Below are 18,672 nucleotides of genomic sequence, written 5' to 3' on the forward strand. Positions count from 1 at the left end.
TGGGGAAGGTCAGCAGCTGCCGTTGGCCTGGTGTCCTGGCTGCCAGAGAGTGATGAATGGAGCAGGGGAAGAAAAAAGCCAACAAAGGTGTCCCTAATCTTGATGCGGCTTCATTTTTTTTTTTCTTTTTTTTCTGGCCGACCATTGAATGAGAACTTAAGCCTCGGTCCTTTTTCTTTGGCAGACATTTGAAACTGAAAGATCCCATTTCTCTCCAATGGTGAGATGTCATGGGTAGAAGCATTGAAGAGGCAATGGGGGTGGAGGTAACCCACTGCACTTGTCCTTTTCTTCCCTCCTCCCTGCTCTCTCTACTCCACTCCCTCTCCCCTGTCTAGCATCTTTGCGGAATGTTCTGCGTTCCCCCCACACAACAACAGTGAACGGCCCCCTTTATTTTGGCAGGAGTTTGTCTGCTCAGGAGCTGGAGGCTTAATGGCCCGCTGGTGAAGGTTAAATAACAAAACGCCACTGTATCCAGTTTCTGAGTGTTCTCTTCTTTTATCTCACTCTGAAACAGGGATTCAGGGCAGCCGAGAAGCTTGTCAGTAGCAGTAACTAGAGCCTCTACCTGTTCCACCTAAAGGTGTGTGGCCCACTGGCCCGTCCGTGCTGGGAGAGGCACGGCACGCAGTTTTCACCCAGACTCAGCCCCGATCCAGCCCTCAGCCCTGTCCAAGTGGAAGTACTAGGAGATGCTACCCAGGCCATTTCTCCAAGAGGAGTGGGTTCCTCTTATCCAGGGCCCCTCGCTGAGCCAGGGGCAGATCCCCATAGCCTGGAGGCAGACGTGGCTGGAGACACTCGGCACAGACAGCTGACTGCAGTGAAGTTGGCACCCCCTGCAAATGCTGCCAAAACCCGACTGAGGCTTCCTGCATCCAGAGAGTTCTGCAGCAGCATGCCGGCCACGTTCCAACTCCCACTTATTCTAGCCTCGTCTCTCCTTATGTGCACCTGAGCTTGGCGGTCCAACCTTCCCAGTAACCAAGGCAACCTGATTCGCTTCTCTTCAAAAGGGCAGTGTTGCACAGCTCCCAGGGATCCCAGGGGAGTGGGGAATCAGGTCAGTTTGGCGAGGCCAAAAGCGGGAGGGGTGGTGACAGAGAGGCGCTGCCTTGGCTACTAAGTCCCTGGCCTTTGGGAGCATTTACCCGAGAGACTCGGGAACGACTTTGAACTCTCTCTCTCCACACACTGCATCCTTCAGAGTTTCTCTGCCTCCTTCTCTTCTCTCTCTCTTTCCCTCCCTCCCTCCCAGAGCTCTGGTTAGCTGGCTGCTCCCAGAAAGTAGACTTTGTGCCCGATAGTCTCCTAAGCTGCCATGTGGATCTCACTGGCTTCTCTGATTAAGCCTCCTTGGCAAAACATCTTTCCCGGAGATCCACAGCAGGCTCGCCTCAATTTAGGAGTAAATGGTAACTTTCCAGCCCAGCTTGTCAACAGGGCATCTGGAGCCCTGAAATGGCAATAGCTAATTCGAGTGTGGATTCAGGAGTTCAACCAGCTGGGCCCCAATCCTGGGTCCATCACCTACTGGTGGTGACCTTGAGCAAATATAAATTCTTAACCTTTCTAAATCGCTGTTTCCTTATCTGAGGATGGAGAAAATAACAGTACTTACCTTATATGGTTGGCAAAAGGATTAAATGAGATCATAATATAAAACACTTGGTGCACAGCACAGAATACATATTAGGAGACTTAGCATTTATTATTATTTTATTCATTTGTGGGTTCCAATGCCTCTTATTTCTTCCTGTTAGCTAGACTAGTGCTTTTTAACCTTATTTCTTTCTTAACGAATGACGTAAGATATTCCCGTGCACTGCAGACTCCCATGAAATGTGTAGATCATAAATTCAAGCCTTGGAAGGAGAAGAAAAGCCCTCTAGTAATTGTAAAGGCCCAAGCTAAAGGTATTGGTGGATCATTAAAAGCAGAAGCACAGGGCTTCCCTGGTGGCTCAGTGGTTGAGAGTCCACCTGCCGATGCAGGGGACACGGATTCATGCCCCAGTCTGGGAAGATCCCACATGCCGCGGAGCGGCTGGGCCCGTGAGCCATGGCCGCTGAGCCTGCGCGTCCGGAGCCTGTGCTCCGCAACGTGAGAGGCCACAACAGTGAGAGGCCCGTGTACCGCAAAAAAAAAAAAAAAAAAAAAAAAAAAAAATGCAGACGGGTGGAGAACACAGGCTTTGGGTAAATCCCCTGGCAGGCTGGTTATAATTCCCACTTAAGAAAGCTTGTCAGAATGTAAATGGTGGAAAGTGACATCAGTCCGACAATAACCTTAAATCTATTTAAATTGATTATAAAAACAGTAATGCACTTGCAATTGCTGGTACTTTAACTGGTCGACATATAACACATTCCTACGACACGAGTCAGAAATGATTGCAATGCTATGAAAGAAACTTGCTGGTCTGCATAGTCAAAAAGGATTACAAAGAATAAACCACAAGCATAAAATATTCCCAAATTATTACCATGGATGAGAAGAAACTGGGTCTGATTTTTAGCGAAGAGTTTACATAAAAGAAAGAAGAAAGGAGACCTCTACTAGAGACTCAAGGTTGACATTTGCTGTGCGACCTTGGGCAAGTCACCAGTCTCTGAGTCTGTTTCATCAGTGAAATGAAAGGGCTGGATTACATGACCAGAAAGGTCCATCCCAGCTGCAAACTGCTACAGAGCTGGATGGAGACTCAGTCTCCATTTGACTTAAGTATTTCCTAAGTACTTCCTGGTAAAAGCCAAAAGGTTTGGCATTCCCAAGTGTCTCCTGTATGTTAGGTTCTGTGCTAGCTGCCCTACGTGATTTAACTTATTTCATGCTCATAATGGCCCTTGACAGTTTATGCGCATCACCCCATCCTAGAGAAGACAAAATCAAGGCTCAGAGAGAATATGTAACTTGCCAAGGTCACTCAGGCAGCAAGCAGCCGATCCAAGATGCCAGGACTCAAAGACTCAACCTCTTTCCATTTTCTACACCACTCGCTGGATAGCCATGGCCTGGCGACACCAGAATGGCAGCAGGTAACTGAAATCATGCCTGTGCTGGCTCCATTCCCCAAGGCCAAATTCCTTAGGCGGTGAAGCAGAGGTCTTAATTCAGCAACGGAGTCCAGGCAGCTGAGTGGTTAGAAATTTGGGTTCTGGAGTCGGCATGCCTGGCATTCCCATCTCAGCTCCTCAGAAGCTGAGTGGCTTTCCCCGAACTTAGCCCCCCTGAGGCTCGGGTTTCTCAGGCAGATAACCTATTCCCAGGGTTGTTAGGGGGATTAAAAGAAGTTATCCGTGTAAAGCTCTCAGCAGACTACCTGAATATATAGTAAATGCTCAATCATTATGTCCTACCTAGCTAAACAGGAGGGCATACAGGTAGTGACGAGCAGTTTTTAAGTTAATCTCTGGCAGGGGTTACGAACCCGGGGTCTACAAACGCCCTGAAATTATGTGCCAAAAGCCGTGTTCATGCTTTTCTTCAGGAAACATCCTTAACCTTTGTCAGATTCTTATAAGGGTCTGTAACCAGAAGGAGATTAAGATCTTTTGCCTGCTGTAGACCCAACGTCTTACACTATGAATCATTCCTGAAATAACAGCGTTGGCAAAAATTCCTCCTCAAATCATGAGAGAAGTTGCTGGGTTCTCTCAACATGGCCTCCCAGACACGTGGGCCTCTAGCACTGATCACACAGCCCCAGAAACTGTGCCCACAGAGCTCCCAGGTGGTTCCTAGTAGAAGGTCAGAAAACAAACCCCCCAATGAGCAGGAATTAGGCTTCAGGAACCTTCCCCAGCAGGGCCAGTTCCAACAATCCATTCTTCCTCGGAGAACAATCAGTGTGTTTGTTGTTGCATACCTCTAAGTTAAATATACCCGGAATGCTGGCTCTTTGCTGGAAGCTCCCAGAAGCACCCAGGGTTACTCTGCTAAAGGCACGCTGCTCCACAGCCCGATATGCAGCACCTGATTCCCCACAGACCTGTCACCTTCTCAGACCAGCCTTGCCTTGGGAGGAGCCCGTGGTGCCATTGGAGCCTTTGGCCCAGTAGGCAGGGCCCGAGCTGCCCACTGGCCCCTCTCCGGTTGTTGGGACAACCATCCTCAGGAATTTCGGCCTCCCTGTCTTCCCCTGGGTGAGAAGGGGAGAGAGCTGGCAACCCCCCAGTGAAAGGGGAAGCTGAAAACTGGATTCCCTACCCCCAGCAGCCTCCAAGCCGGACAGCACACAAAACAGCTCAGGCCCAGAGAGAGGAACGTGCCAGGACATTCTTCAGGGTTGGTAACCCGAGACGCTATTCTGTTCTCTGCGGCTAAGAAATCACTCTTCTGACTGAAGGACCATTTGACTTACTTCTTTTAAATTCAGGGGAACGGACAGGTGTATCTCCTTGATTCAGATAAGGAATAAAACCAAGACAAATGGGCGCGCGTGAACGCGCACACACACACACTCAAGGAGCAGAATCTTTTTTAAAAAAATTTTTTATGTGATATTTTGTTTGATAGCATTAACCAGCTGCAGAGATGTAACTGCCTTGGCAGAATTTCTCTCCCCTAACCTCACCACCCCAAAGAAGCCTGGCGCTTTTCAGCCTTGTTAAATGTTCTCCTCCTCTCAGTCCCCTCACCCTCCTGCCTGCCGTCCCCCCTCCCAATTCTGCCATGGAGTCAGGAGGGAGAAGGCGAGATCAAGCCCGAATCAGCGAAATCCTATCTGAGAACTGGCAGGGGGCTCAGCGACATCTCATCAACTTTCTTCTCTCACCGAAGGAGCCCTTGCACCTCAGAGAGGTCAAGCGATTTGCCTGAGGTAGGATCCACACAGGTAGGATGAGAAGGCAAAACTCCCTTCTGGGGTGTGCAGGAGGGAATTCCAGGGAGTCAGAAGTGGATACCCTCTGCTCAGCTCTTTCCCCAAACTTTCAAAGTGGGCTCATCACAACAGTGAGCTCAGAACCCCTCAGCGCCCCAAGCTCAGGGGCCCTACCCCGGGCCGGTGCAGGTGGGATGACCAGCAGATACCAATACAAAGACGCAGCATTCAAACCAGTGGCCTACAAGGCGGAGAGAGTCAGCAGCTCCATGAAGTGCCAATATGTTTTTAACGCCTGCCAATCTGCCTAAAAACACAGGCTACACAGCCCTGTTGCTGGAGCTGTGGACAGGCCCCAGGAGTGAACTCAAATATAATGGCACTGTGGTTCCTCCCCTCCACTGTATTTTTAAAGGTTCCCTAGTACTGGGGGCAATAGATATTACTAGTTTCCCCTTTATGAAAGTGGCTAAAAAAAATTCAAATTGGGTTGATTTAAAGTCAAATATTAAGTAAGCAATAACACAGGTGGATATAGCAAAAAACATGGTCCACATAATACTAAAATTTGGGAAATTATGCTCTAGTCAAGTCAGTATCCCACAGAAGCTATACTGCTTGCCCTCTTCCAAGGGTAAAAAATGACCGTTGTTTAAGAAGCTTTCTACAGCTGTGTTATCCTCTCAGCACCCCAGAGAAGTTCCTAGATGCATGACCTGGGCCGAGTTAGCAGTGTCCTCGACATTCAACTGCTAACAGCACACTGGACTCGGTAGCTGCTGGGACCTAAAATACGGGAGGACACAGAAACTTGAACTTGTGCCTGTATTAGGAGAGGACAAGGGACTGTCCAGTTCACCAACACAGCAACAGAGTCCCTGGGGCAACTGACCCTGAGGCGGGCATGGGGAAGGAAAGTGAGTAGGACCACAAGTGTGGAGGTTAGAACTTCAGAGCCGGTAAAGAACTCGGCATAAGGCAGAGGGGTGGAAAGATCAAAACACAAGCAAATCGCACCTCCGGGCCTCAAAGTTTGTCTCACATTTGAAAGTGGGAGTTGGGCCTTGATCTTCTATGTCCCTTCCAACTTTGAAGAGTTCCACTGTTGGGCTTCTCTGGTGGCGCAGTGGTTAAGAGTCCGCCTACCAATACAGGGGACACGGGTTCCAGCCGTGGTCGGAGAAGATCCTACATGCCACGGAGCAACGAAGCCTGTGCGCCACAACTACTGAGCCTGCGCTCTAGAGCCCACGCACCACAACTACTGAAGCCCGCGTGCCTAGAGCCCGTGCTCCGCAACAAGAGAAGCCACTGCGATGAGAAGCCCGCGCACCACAACGAAGGGTAGCCCCCGCTCGCGCCAACTAGAGAAAGCCCGCACGCAGCAACAAATACCCAACGCAACCAAAAATAAAATAAATTAAATAAATTTTTTTAAAAAAGAGTTCCACTGTTACTCCTTCCCTTCCAAGCAAATCATTTGTCTGACAAATAGGGAAACTGAGGCTCAGAGGTAAAAGCAGCTTGCCCACGGGACGCTCTCCAGCGTTAAAAATTTCTCTTCCGGATTAAATTGATGAGACATTCAGCGTGGTACTGAACGCAGAGGATGTACCCAGTAAATGTTGAATGAATGAACCAAAGTGCTCACAGAAACCACGAGGAATCTCAGCTCACGTTTTCTTTCTGCTTTTTCTCAACCTTCACCTCGCTACACACCCCATCCTGGACTTCTGGAACCTCCATCCCAACCCCACAGGATGAAGGGTCCAAACAATTCACCTCCATTGCTTTACAGGTACCTGACACCCAAGGTCACAGCGACCAGGTGGAAATTCCGCATTCCTGAGGCACTTTGACCACAGGGGTGACTGCGGTCCCAGAGGGTGGTCCTCCCCTCCCCACAGGATATTCATGGGGAGGGGGGTGCGTGTGTGCAAAGAAATGCCAAGCGGTCCAAACCAGGAGAAAGTCTGGAAGCTAAGAGCCACACACTCCACCTGCCTCAGCAAAAACAAATCCGGTGCTCCAGCCGGCCTGGTGCCCACCAAGGTCAGGACGCGCTGGTGCAGGGCTGAGAAGCCGCGGTCCCCAGAGAAAGGGAGGGAGGAGAAAGAGGGATGGGCAGGGCTTTGCGGAGGCCTCTCACCTCCATCTACATCCTAACAGCTTCCAAGTTGCCGTGAGATTCCTGGAGAACCGGTCTCCCCGATCAGACCTCCCTCGCTCCTTCCTTTCCTTCCCTCTCTCGACCTCCAGGCCCCCAGACTGCTCCCGTGCTCCTCTCAGAGCCGCGGAGACACCTGTCAAAAACCACACTCCAGGCTGCCTTCCCCTGCACGCAGCAGTGTCCTTCCTCCAGCGGTTTCCCACTGAGTCCTGGGTGCCTGCCACCCGCTCCAAACCAGATGCTTCCCCATCCCCCCCTCCTCCCCCACCCCGTGCTGGGGAAAGCCTTCCTGGGAAGCCCCAGCATCGCTCGGCTAGGTTGCTCCCCCAAGCCCCCGCCCGACCCAACTAAGGGGAAGCGGGGGGCGGGGGGCGGGGCTAGAGCTTAAGGTCAAAACTCCGGGCAGGTGCCGCCTGGGGCCTGAGTCCTCATCAGAGGAAGGCGGTGGCGGCAGCCTGGGCCAACTCACTTGGCCGTCCCCTCCTTCCGGCAGCCCACCCGGGCGGGAGCGGCGGTCCAGAAGAGGATGAAGGTGGAGCGTGTGGGGTGCGGGAAACCGAAGACGCTCGCCGAGCTCCTCGGCATCCCCTGCACAATCCCGGCTGGTGGCCCGTGGGGCAGGAGGGGGCCTCTCGGGGTCCTACCTGTCCCGCGGGTCGATCCAGCTGGTAGTGCGGCTCGTGTGGTCTATGTAGTAGACCTTGCCGTCGAAGTCGTGCGCCTCCTCCCAGCCGTCCGGCAGGGGCAGCTCCGGCCGGGGCATCTTCCCGAGCGCGGCCCGCGCTCCCCCATGCAGCTCCCGGCCGCCGCGGGGGCCCCCGGCTCAACGGCTCCGGCCGGCTCTTTTCGGCTCGGGCGGCCGCCGAGGCACCATGATCTAGGGAGTGGCACCCGCGGACTGGGGGCCCTAGTGAGGGCCGGCCGGGGTGGCGGCGCTGTCCATGCGGCCCTGCGGCCCCGGCCCGGCGCCGCCCGCTCCTCCCGCCGCCGGCCCTCTCACGCTGCCATGTGCGTCCGCAGCGGCGCGGTGCGGGCCCGGGTGCGCGCCCCGCCGGCGTGGCAGAGCTAGTCGAGCGCAGCTGCCGCCTGCCCTCCTTCGCGGCGCGCGGCGCCCTTCAGCCTCCACGCCGCCGCCCGCCGCCGCCTCTTCCTCCCCCCAGCCGGGTGCTATCCCTCCTCTCAGCTCCGCCGTTCAGCGAACGCTCGGCTTGCGACTTCTGCCTCCGCCAGGTGCGGCTCGGGCGGTGCAGGTAACAGCGCTGCCCCGGAAACGGGAGGCGGAGCACCGGGCGCCAGGGTTCCCGCGTCCCTCCCCGCGCCCAGCGCAGCGAGGGCGGGTCCTAGGGCCCGAGACGCGCCCCCTCGTGGGACAGTCCCAACCGCCGGCTGCTCCTGTCGGAGGAATGGGAGCCCGCCCCTTACCTGGGTCCCTGACCCAGACTGGCGCCCCAGGAGGCTAGAGCAAGACCCGCTCTCCCTCTGCTTCCGAACGCTCCTGGCTCTCTCCACTCCGAGGGTCCAGGCTCTTGCACAGGTGGCACCAAATCTTACAACTCCCCGCTTCTCTCATGTAGAATCAGGAGTCAGGCAAGAAGTGGTTAAATGGAAACATTCTTGCAAATCGGGGAACATAAGTTTTCCAGGATCTCTGATCCCTTCCCCCAACACACACACCATCTGTCTCCCTCTTATTCTATTCTTCTCCCCACGTTGTTTCACCCATCCCCCCACCCCTCGTATTTGCAAATGTAGCTGGCTTTTCCCCGGGACTGTAAAATTAGGAGTGCTATCAATCTACCCCAGCCCCCTCGACCCCGGAGGACTTCCAGGCGGTGTCAGGGAAGCACTCTGTAAAAGTAATAGTAATGACATTGTTGTTGTTCATTAAATTGAATACTTAACCTGTCCCAGGCAGCTTCCCCTGCGTTCTCCTCTGCGATACTATTTGATATGTTATAGCTTTGGGAGAAGGGGGTTACGAAAAAGAAGAAAGCAAGCGAAGTAAAATTCCATGTTGAAAAGAAGTGAGAAGAAAATTTAAAAATCAATATTGCTTGAGAAATTAAAAATTTGTAATTACTTAATTAAAGTTAAGGATCAACTGGCTGTCTATGTCTTCTGACTGTGTCTTTAACCATTTTTTGCCCTGGATATATAGCGGGGAGGTGAACTGGAGGAATGAAGCCCAGTGTGGTGTATCCTTTTGTCTGAGCCCCACAGTCTCCCAGAGGAGCCAGCATTCTGTGTTGTATGGGCCAGGGTGTGCTGAGCAAAGGGGAGAATCCCATGTTTGTGGTCTCATCTTCTTTTGTTAGAGAAGCCCCACCATGGCAGCTCCTCACCTCCAAATGCCTTCTGCAAAGCCAGTTACTTCTTAAGGCCAGACTCATGGGCTCAGTATTTGGCCTTACCCTCCCTCCCTCATTCCATAGATGCCATGCACAAAAGTCCAGGAATGTGGGCCTCAGACTGGCCTCACAACACCTAGAAGTAGGAATTCCCACTCCTTTTATGGGGAGATTCCCATAGCCCTCTGCACTGCCTCTGCTTGGGCCTCAACTTCACTATGTATAAAATCCTCACATTAGTGATGAGGGCAATAGCTCAAAATTAAAGTCAACATGGTGCTAGGTGCCTCACACGCAGGATCTCATGTAAGTGTCACAACACCACTCTGGAATAAGGAATACTACTTATTATACCCATTTCACTGATGAGAAAACTGAGGCTCCAAGATGCTATATTGTTGACCAGGGATACAGAGCTAATAAGTGAACCTAGGTCTGACTTCAGTACTCGTGCTCTCCACCATTAACCTATTCTTTCTTTCTTTTTTTTTTTAGTTACTCTGCAACTCCTGGACCTACCCGTGGTCTGGATCTGGAATATCATGGATGCTTATTTCATAGTTATTTGGCTAAGAAGCAAAAGCTCTGGAACCAGTCTGTGTGGGTCTTAAACCCTCCCTATTTTCTAGCTGTGTGACCTTGAGTAACTTGCTTAACTGAAGTCCCAGTCTTAGGTCTGAAAGTCACCATAATAATATAGACTCTGTAGGGCTTGTCGTAAGGGCTACAGATGAGAAGTGTAGAGGGCTTGGCACTCCACAGTAAGCTGTCATCTCAGGGGCCTCCCTGTGGTACATTTGGAGCACCGTGTACACCCCTGTGAAACTGATGAAGTATTTTCTGTTCCAAACACAAGCCCATGTCCTTTTCCCGCCTGAAAATTGTGTGTGGTTGTTCGTGACAATCTTTGTAATTGCTGCTTTCATTCTTTTGTCTTGTTTTGCAACCATGCCTTCCCACCGGCTGATGTTGGTTGTGAAGGGAAAGCCCCTTTTAGACCACCAAATCCAACTTTCTTTTTAGCCCAGGTGCCCAAGCCCTGGCATTTCCACATGACTTGTTCCTGCACATCTTTAGACCTGGGCTGGGAAGCAGGAAATTGAGACCAGAGCAGGAATCAACTCCTTAAAGCCTTACTCTGTCCACCTTACCTCCACCCCCCACCTCCCCATGGCAGAAGAATCCTGGGTTATCTCCCAGAAGCTGCAAGCAGGGTGAGGTAATGAAACAGATGACTGCCTGCCCCATGTGATGGTGGGTGAATCATCCCTAGGCATTCCTTGAGGCTGAGGACCAACGTGAAAGGGATTAAAGGTAAAACTGGCTCAGCCATGTGATAGGGCAAATTGGACATTATTCTACAGGTGAATGAACTGCAGGAATCTGACAAGAAGCCCAGCCTCTCCCGGCCTTCCTCCTGGGGCTGCATCTGGCTGCTCTGGAGCTGAGTTGGGGCCGAGCAGAAGTGACCACAGGACAAGCCTTTCTTCGTTTGCTTTCACAACCGGGTCGCCCACCTGAACCTGAAAACAGGTTGTCTTGTTTTGTAAAAGACACCCACTGAAATCCTTTTCCCCACCGCAGCAGCAAAGGAGAACACACACGTGTCTCAGAGAATCAGAGAGGCAGGGTAACATATTTCATGAAGATGGTAAGGAGGAGAAATTAGCTCTAAAAAAAAAAAAAAAAGATATGCCAGCAGTACTTTCCTGTTAGCATCGACATTCTTCAAGGAAATGGAGGCTGTGGAAACCTCTGTGGAGATTTTTCTTCTGACTCCATGACTGTTCCTCCCTACATCATGCTTTGCCTCCCACGCATCCTGGAGGATGCACAGTTAACGTTTATGTGACTGAGCCGATAATGTCCCCTTACTTTAGTTGTGCATTATGTGTGGTTCATAATTCGGCCCGTGAACTATTTTCTTTCTTTTTTAATAAATTTATTTATTTTATTTTATTTATTTATTTTGGCTGCGTTGGGCCTTCGTTGCTGCGCACAGGCTTTCTCTAGCTGCGACGAGCGGGGGCTACTCTTCCTTGCAGTGCGCGGGCTTCTCATTGCGGTGGCTTCTATTGTTGAGGAGCACGGGCTCTAGGCACACGGGCTTCAGTAGTTGTGGCCCACGGACTTCAGTAGTTGTGGCATGCGGGCTCAGTAGCTGTGGCGCACGGGCTTAGTTGCTCTGCGGCATGTGGGATCTTCCCGGATCAGGGCTCGAATCCGTGTCCCCTGCATTGGCAGACGGATTCTTAACCCCTGCGCCACCAGGGAAGCCCCGTGAACTATTTTTTTTCAATGATGGGAAACCATGTCCTAAGCCAGGGAAAATTAGGGTGCAGAAAACCTTGGTGATATGAGAGCTGAGACAGAATAGGTGGTTTCTTATTTATCTCTGGGTCCTCAGTGTTTAATACAGAGCTTGAAAATACATCGAAATAAGTCTAGCACAGTCAACTCATTTTACAAATCGATGGAGTTTCTATGAATAATGACTCATTGCCCTGGTTCTCATTAGTCCCATTTTACAGATGTGTAAACTGAGACTCAAGAGGCGAAGTGACTTTTCTATAGTGACATGGTAAATAATAGAGCCAAGAGTCCAACACAGCTCCTCCCAACTGGCTTTTTGCTCCTGAATTCATGGCAGTGTAGGATCTAGAATGCCATTGAAGAAGGAACTTCAGGTTATAAACAGTCTGGCTGGAAGGGGGTGGAGGAGCAGCCAGGAGACTACTAGTCTTGAACTCCTCCTGCTTTCAGTCAGATTGCATATCTGTTGGAGTGGCTGCAGGTGGGAGAGGGCGTGCTGAGGCCATAGATGAGTTTACAATGAAAGGGCAGAGTTGAGGTGTGGGTTCTGAATTCCAAGCTGAAGATAGACCAACCTGGTTCTCAACCTCCACCAATGCTGTCAACAAGACCCACCTGGGGCTTAGATAGCAGAGGATTTAACAGGCTGAGCTGTCTCTGTGGAAGGAGGGGCACTTTTCTCCCTATGCCACCTTTTTCTTGCTGGTCCATTCATTCACTGAACTGGATTTCTTCGGGACACGAGGTTACCCTGGGACTGGCAGGAGAGGTTTCCACTCTCCCATCCAAGAGGCCTCTGTGTACTGGGGGCTGGGAGCTGTTGTGTCTTTCACCAACGACGAAATGAATTATGCACTGAAGGAGAAGGTAAAGATGAAATCTCAGTTTTGAGAGTCCGGGTGTGGAGGAGAAAGAAAGGGTGTGAACAGAGGGAGGGAGTTCCTGCAAAGCACTGCTTTCCTCCACATCTACCCCAACCGCAGAAGAGGAGCCCTGGTGGGAAGCAGGGGAGGGGGTGGAAGCACAGTAACCAGTGGGCTGGCTGAAAGAAGCCTCTCTTGGGTACTTATAGAGCTTGCATCTCCATGGTACCCAGGCACTTAAATTAAACTCCAGCCCAACTGCTTAGAGACTGGCGGAATGAAATGCTCTTTACCTGTCCTCTGCTCACCGTTTGATGCCTCATTGTCAGAATTTTAGATGAGCAAACTGAGTGAGTTTTATAAGATGCTAGCAAGAAGGGTGTAGGGTTTGGGGCTAAAACCCAGATAACTTGCCTTAACATGGGGGCTGGGTAGAGTAGTGGAAAATACACGGGCAGAAAAAAAAAATCCGTGTGTGAAATTGGGCTCTCCATCATGGTTGCTGTGTGACTTTGGGTATGAGACAGTACCTTTTTGAGCCTCAGTTTTCTCATCTGTGAAATGAGAGGACAATACCCACCTCACTGTCAACTTGTGACAACTAAACGAGATGATGTATGTAAAGTGCTAGCTCAGCCGCTGAAACACAGGGGTTCTTTTAAAGGTGGTCCCTTACCTTCTTAGCTCTTTACTCATTTATTCAACAAGACTTTTGTCTGTCAACTGTACCAGACAATGGGTCAAGCCCTCGGGACACGGTTGTTTCTGGTCTCAGGGCAAGGACAGTTTAGTCGGGGAGATATACAAGTCAACAAATAAATAAATATTTGCATGTTGGGATTGATAACAAGAAGAAAACAGCATGCTATGACAAAATATCTTAGGGTGGGGACTGGCCCAGAGGAGAAGACCCTTCTGAGAAACTGACATTTAAGCAGAAACCTGAAGTAGCCAGCAATGTAAACAGGCCAAAAATGGGCATTCCAGGCTAAGGGAGCAGCAGGTAGAAAGGACCCAAAGATTTGGTGTGTTCAACACATCCAAAGAACCCTGTTTCCATTCCACTGTAAACTGTAGGAGGTTGTTTTTATGGAGGGATCCAAGCTAAGCGGTGGTGTCCTAAAATCTTGCAAGGTTCTCTGACCCCAATCACATGGCTTCCTGCACGGTCATTGACATCCTGATCTGGGCTAAACAGAGTCCCTGATCCCCAGCCCCTGTTCCTCAGCTGCAGAAGCCTCTAGATGTCCAAGACAGCCTAGTGAAGTTTGGATACTTTACTTACTCTATCTTTAGTTTTCAGAAGGTGTTATGTGTCTCGATGTGGATTTGAGGGGGTTTATCTTCTTTGGCATTTACTTAGCTTCTTAAATCTGTTGCCTGATGATTCCTGTCAAAGTTGGGAAGTTTCCAGCCATTATTTCTGAGTCCTTTTTCAGTCTACCCTCTTTCTCCTCTCCTCCTGGGACTCTCATCTTTAGTTACAGTCCTTCAGGTCCCTGGGGCTCTTGTTAATTAAAAAAATTTTTTTCAGTCTATGTTCTCTCTGTTGTTCAGATTAGCTCATTTCCATTGTTCTATCTTCTAGCTCACAGTTCTTTCCTCTGTCCCTTCCATTCTGCTCTTGAACCCATCCACTGAGCTTTTCATTTCAGTTGTTACGTTTTGTTTTTAGTTCAGATGTTTCCATTTGGTTCTCCTTTATGTTTTGCTAAGATTTTCTGTTTCCATGCTGAGGCTTTCTGTTTCTCCATTTCTGTCAAGTGTGTTGATAAATGCTCATTGAAGCATTTTTATCATGGCTGTCCTAATATCTTTGTTAGATAATTCTAAGCCTCTTCTTTTGTTGCTGGGAGGGCATCTATTGACTATCTTTTTTCACTCGGTTTGAGATCTTCCTGGTTCTTGGTATGATGAATGATTTTTGACTGAAACCAGGACAGTTTTATATGTTCTGAATCTTAGGTAAACCAGTTTTAGCTGGTTTGCTCTGATACCATTCCAGCAGGGGAATGGGGCAGGGGGCATACCTCATTATTGCCAGGTGGAGGTGAAAGTCCAATTACCCTCTTGGCCTTGTTGACACCTGGTTGGGGTGGGGGAAGCAGTCCACACTGCTCACTGGCCTTCTCTGACACCATCCCAGGGGAGTGTTGGGGCACCTCATCACAGCCTCTTTTTTTTTTGGCCTCACCGTACAGCATGTAGGATCTTAGTTCTCCAACCAGGGATCGAACCTGTGCCCCCTGCAGTGGAAGCGTGGAGTCTTAACCACTGGACCACCAGGGAAGTCCCTCATCACAGTCTCTTGAGCGTGGACGTTTAGGGTCCCTACTTGGCCTTTGCCTGTGTAGGTGAAAGTGTGGCCACAGTTTTTTTTCCATGGTATTTAGCTAGAGTAGGGTGGTTATTGTCTAAAAGTTTTTATTTGCTAGTCTACCCCTTTGCTAGGTCTTGGCTAGAGAGAGCAGGCTTTTGTTGAACTTCTTTTTGTTGGGACCATTGGCGTTTGTGGGTTTCTCCAGCACTCAGTCTGGGATATGTGAGGCAAAAAGAAAACCCAGAGAACTCATCACCATGCCATTCATTACTTTGGCTTTGCAGGCCATATGGTCAGTCTTTGTCAAAACGACTCACCTCCTCGGTTGTAGCTAAAAGCAGCCCTGGACAATCTGTTAACAAATGGTGTGGCTGTGTGCCAATAAAACTTTATTTCCAAAACAGGCCACTGGCCCTCAGGTTTTAATTTGCCCATCCCTGTTTTAAAATATTTTAATTACTGAGACTTGGGTCTCATCCTAGATTCTCACTTTTCTTTACTCCCTGTGTACACTCTGTCTACAAAAGCCTTGGATCCTATCTCCAAAATATGTGTCCGTTATCACCTCACACCAGTCAGAATGGCCATGATTAAAAACTCTACAAATAATAAATGCTGGAGAAGGTGTAGAGAAAAGGGAACCCTCCTACACTGTTGGTGGATATGTAAATTGGTGCAGCAACTATGGAAAACAGTGTGGAGGTTCCTTAAAAAACTAAAAATAAAACTACCATATGCTCCAACAATCCTACTCCTGGGCATATATCTGGAGAAAACTCTAATTTGAAAAGATACATGCACCCCAATGTTTATAGCAGCACTATCTATAATAGCCAAGACATGGAAACAACCTAAGTGTCCATTGACAGAGGAATGGATAAAGAAGATGTGGGGGGCTTCCCTGGTGGCGCAGTGGTTGGGAGTCTGCCTGCCGGTGCAGGGGACGTGGGTTCGTGCCCCGGTCTAGGAAGATCCCACATGCCGCGGAGAGGCTGGGCCCGTGAGCCATGGCTGCTGAGGCTGCGCGTCCGGAGCCTGTGCTCCGCAACGGGAGAGGCCACAGCAGTGAGAGGCCCGCGTACCTCAAAAAAAAAAAAAAAAAAAGAAGATGTGGTACATATAGACAATGGACTATTACTTAGCCATAAAAAGAATGAAATAATGCTATTCACAGCAACATGGATGGACCTAGAGATGATCATATTTAAAAAAATTTATTGGAGTATAGTTAATTTACAATGTTGTGTTCGTTTCAGGTGTACAGCAAAGTGAATCAGTTATACGTACACATATATCCACTCTTTTTTTGATTCTTTCCCCATATTGGCCATTACAGAGTATTGAATAGAGTTCCCTATGCTGTATATACAGTAGGTGCTTATTAGTTATCTATTTTATATATAGTAATGTGTATATGTCAATCCCAAACTCCCAATTTATTCCCCCCCTTACTCCTTGGTAACCATAAATTTGTTTTCTACGTCTGTAATAGAGATTATCATATTTAGTGAAGTAAGTCAGACAAAGACAAATGTCACATCACTTATGTGTGGAATCTAAAAAAATTATACAAATGAACTTATTTACAGAACAGAAATAAACTCACAGACATAGAAAACGAACTTATGGTTACCAAAGGGGAAAGGAGGGGGGGAGGGATAAATTAGGAGTATGGGATTAACATATACAGACTTCTATATATAACATAGATAATCTCTGTGATAACCTATACGGGAAAAGAATCTACAAAAATGAATATATGTATATGTATGACTGAATCACTTTACACCTGAAACAAACACAATATTGTAAATCAACTATACTCCAGTAAAATTAAAAAAAAAAAAGACAACCAAGAAGGATTTAAAAAAAGACAATCAACAAGGACCTACTGTATACACAGGGAACTATATTCAATATTTTGTAATAACCTATAATGGAAAGGAATCTGAAAAAGAATATATGTATGTATAACTGAATCACTTTGCTGTACACTTGAAACCAACACACCATTGTAAATTAACTATACTTCCATTTAAAAAAAATAGTTTGAAAAAATACAAAATCTGTCTGTTCCCCTCTCTCCATCTCCACTTCCACTGTTTTAGCTGCGGCCACTCCTCACCTACATTATCAGCTTCCCAACTGCGTTTCCTCTGCCCCCTTGCCCCATCATTCTAGTGGGCCAGGACATCTGGGCGTGTTCCGGCCCTCAATAGCGCTTCACTGGTCTTAGGATAAAGTCCAGCACCTTACCATGTATTGTAAGGACCAGTTTACGGGGGCCCTTGTGTCCCCCATCCCCATCCCCAGAGCCTCAATTCCTTGCCTTCTCCCCTCACACCACACAATTGAGCTTGTGTATGCGACTTGCCCTGGGTCACCTCTTCTCACCTCTGGCCATTCACACAGCCTATTTCTCCTGTTAAGGATACCCCTCTTCTGTCTTCAGCTGGTGAATTCTCCTTCTTCAGCGTGTAGCTTAGATGGGACCTCTTCTCCACTGTCCAAGGTTGAGTTACATGTCCCTCCATCTATTATACCCTTTAGGAATCCAGCCTCATCATTTGATTTCCCTATTTCTCTCTCTTTCTCTCTCTCTCGTTGTTGTTTTTCCCTTCCCCAGCTAGCCCATAAACCCTGTGAGAGCAGGATGTTTTTTTTGTTTTTTAATATTTATTTGGCTGCGCTGGGTCTTAGTTGCAGCATACAGGATCTTTAGTTGTGCATGCGGGATCTAGTTCTCTGACCAGGGCATTGGGAGCACGGAGCCTTAACCACTGGACCACCAGGGAAGTCCCGAGCGCTGCTGGGTTGTTTTTCATCTTTCCCACATTTCCAGTACCCAGAACAGGCCCCGCCCAGACTGACCTGGATTTGCATTAGAGAACATGGGCTAAACACTGATCAGGGGCCTAAGATTCCCTGACACCACCTTGTAACCACTTTTCCTGCTCGTAGGGAGCAGATGGCATTAAACTGTTGGAATAATTAGGAGTCCATATGCCCCTCTAAGAAATAATTTGCCCATCTGTGGTGAGGAATGAGAATTATGCAGCATCCAAGTGTCCTTATGGAAGGATTTGTCTTTTTATTTTGAATCTGAAGTTTCTTTCTCAAAAGTCTTTGAGAGCTCTATCTCTTTCTTTACATCTATCAAAACATTAGGAAGAAGCCAAATGCAGTGCATGATCCATGAGTATATCTCCTGGATTGCTTTCAAAAGAGCAAACCACAAAGAACATTCCTGGGACACTGGGTAAAAGGGAATATGGAATGCATTTTAGACAATATTATCATGTTGGTGTTAACTATCTCAGGAGTGATGGTGGTGGTGTAGTTATTGCAGGAGAATAATCCTTGTTCTCAGGAGATAGAAGCTGAAACATTTAGCGGTGAAGTGTCACAATGTCTACAACTTACTTCAAATGGTTCAGGAACCATTTGAGCATTTCGGAGGAAGGGAGGGAGGGAGGGATGAAGAGAATGCAAATGTGGCAATATTGTTGAAAATCAGTCAATAATTTTTTTAGAAAAGGAACTGTATTTTATGTTTTATTCAGCTCTCATCTCTGAGATGAGATGGCGTGGAATACGCCTTGATAAATGTTAGCTAAACCGCACCAGCGACAACTACTAGGCTGTCTAACAATGTGCACTGAACTGCTTTAGATGATCTGTTAAATTCCTCTCTATGAACTTCTGATATTAGGATTTGAGCGGCTTTATAACTAAAAAGCCCAGCGAACATCTATCTCTCCCCTAGTGAGCCGAATGGCCTGGGCTCTAGATAGATGTCACATAGCTTCACATTTTTATTGTAAAAGACT

General features: G+C 48.7%; 2 protein-coding genes across 5 annotated transcripts in view; one reads left to right on the plus strand and one right to left on the minus strand.

The window, feature by feature from the left end:
* Positions 1–9,107, minus strand: part of WWC1 (WW and C2 domain containing 1) — a 154,169-nt gene extending 145,062 nt beyond the window's left edge. Inside the window, exon 1 of one of the 3 annotated variants that reach the window (XR_004349208.1) lies at positions 7,643–7,782. Coding sequence is in view for 1 of the 3 variants with exons in the window: in XM_032626784.1 (XP_032482675.1) it covers positions 7,643–7,761 (119 nt within the window). In the remaining 2 variants the exon portion in view is untranslated. Of the gene's footprint in view, positions 1–7,642; positions 7,892–8,900 lie in introns of those variants that run through there. The other 2 variants (XM_032626785.1, XM_032626784.1) reach the window with 2 other exon arrangements.
* LOC116751220 (protein phosphatase 1 regulatory subunit 35-like) lies at positions 7,918–11,305 on the plus strand. 2 transcript variants are annotated; one of them, XM_032626786.1, is made up of 3 exons: positions 7,918–8,228; positions 9,842–9,946; positions 10,711–11,305. In XM_032626786.1, the coding sequence occupies exons 1-3, from the start codon at positions 7,940–7,942 to the stop codon at positions 10,716–10,718; spliced, it is 402 nt and encodes a 133-aa protein (XP_032482677.1). In that variant the 5' UTR covers positions 7,918–7,939; the 3' UTR covers positions 10,719–11,305. The 2 variants fall into 2 exon arrangements, 1 of the variants encoding a protein (XP_032482677.1); XR_004349209.1 differs by having other exon boundaries at positions 8,158–8,248; positions 9,842–11,305.
* The last annotated feature ends 7,367 nt before the right edge of the window (positions 11,306–18,672 follow it).

This window comes from Phocoena sinus, chromosome 3, assembly GCF_008692025.1.
Source record: "Phocoena sinus isolate mPhoSin1 chromosome 3, mPhoSin1.pri, whole genome shotgun sequence".
Classification (NCBI taxonomy): domain Eukaryota; kingdom Metazoa; phylum Chordata; class Mammalia; order Artiodactyla; family Phocoenidae; genus Phocoena; species Phocoena sinus.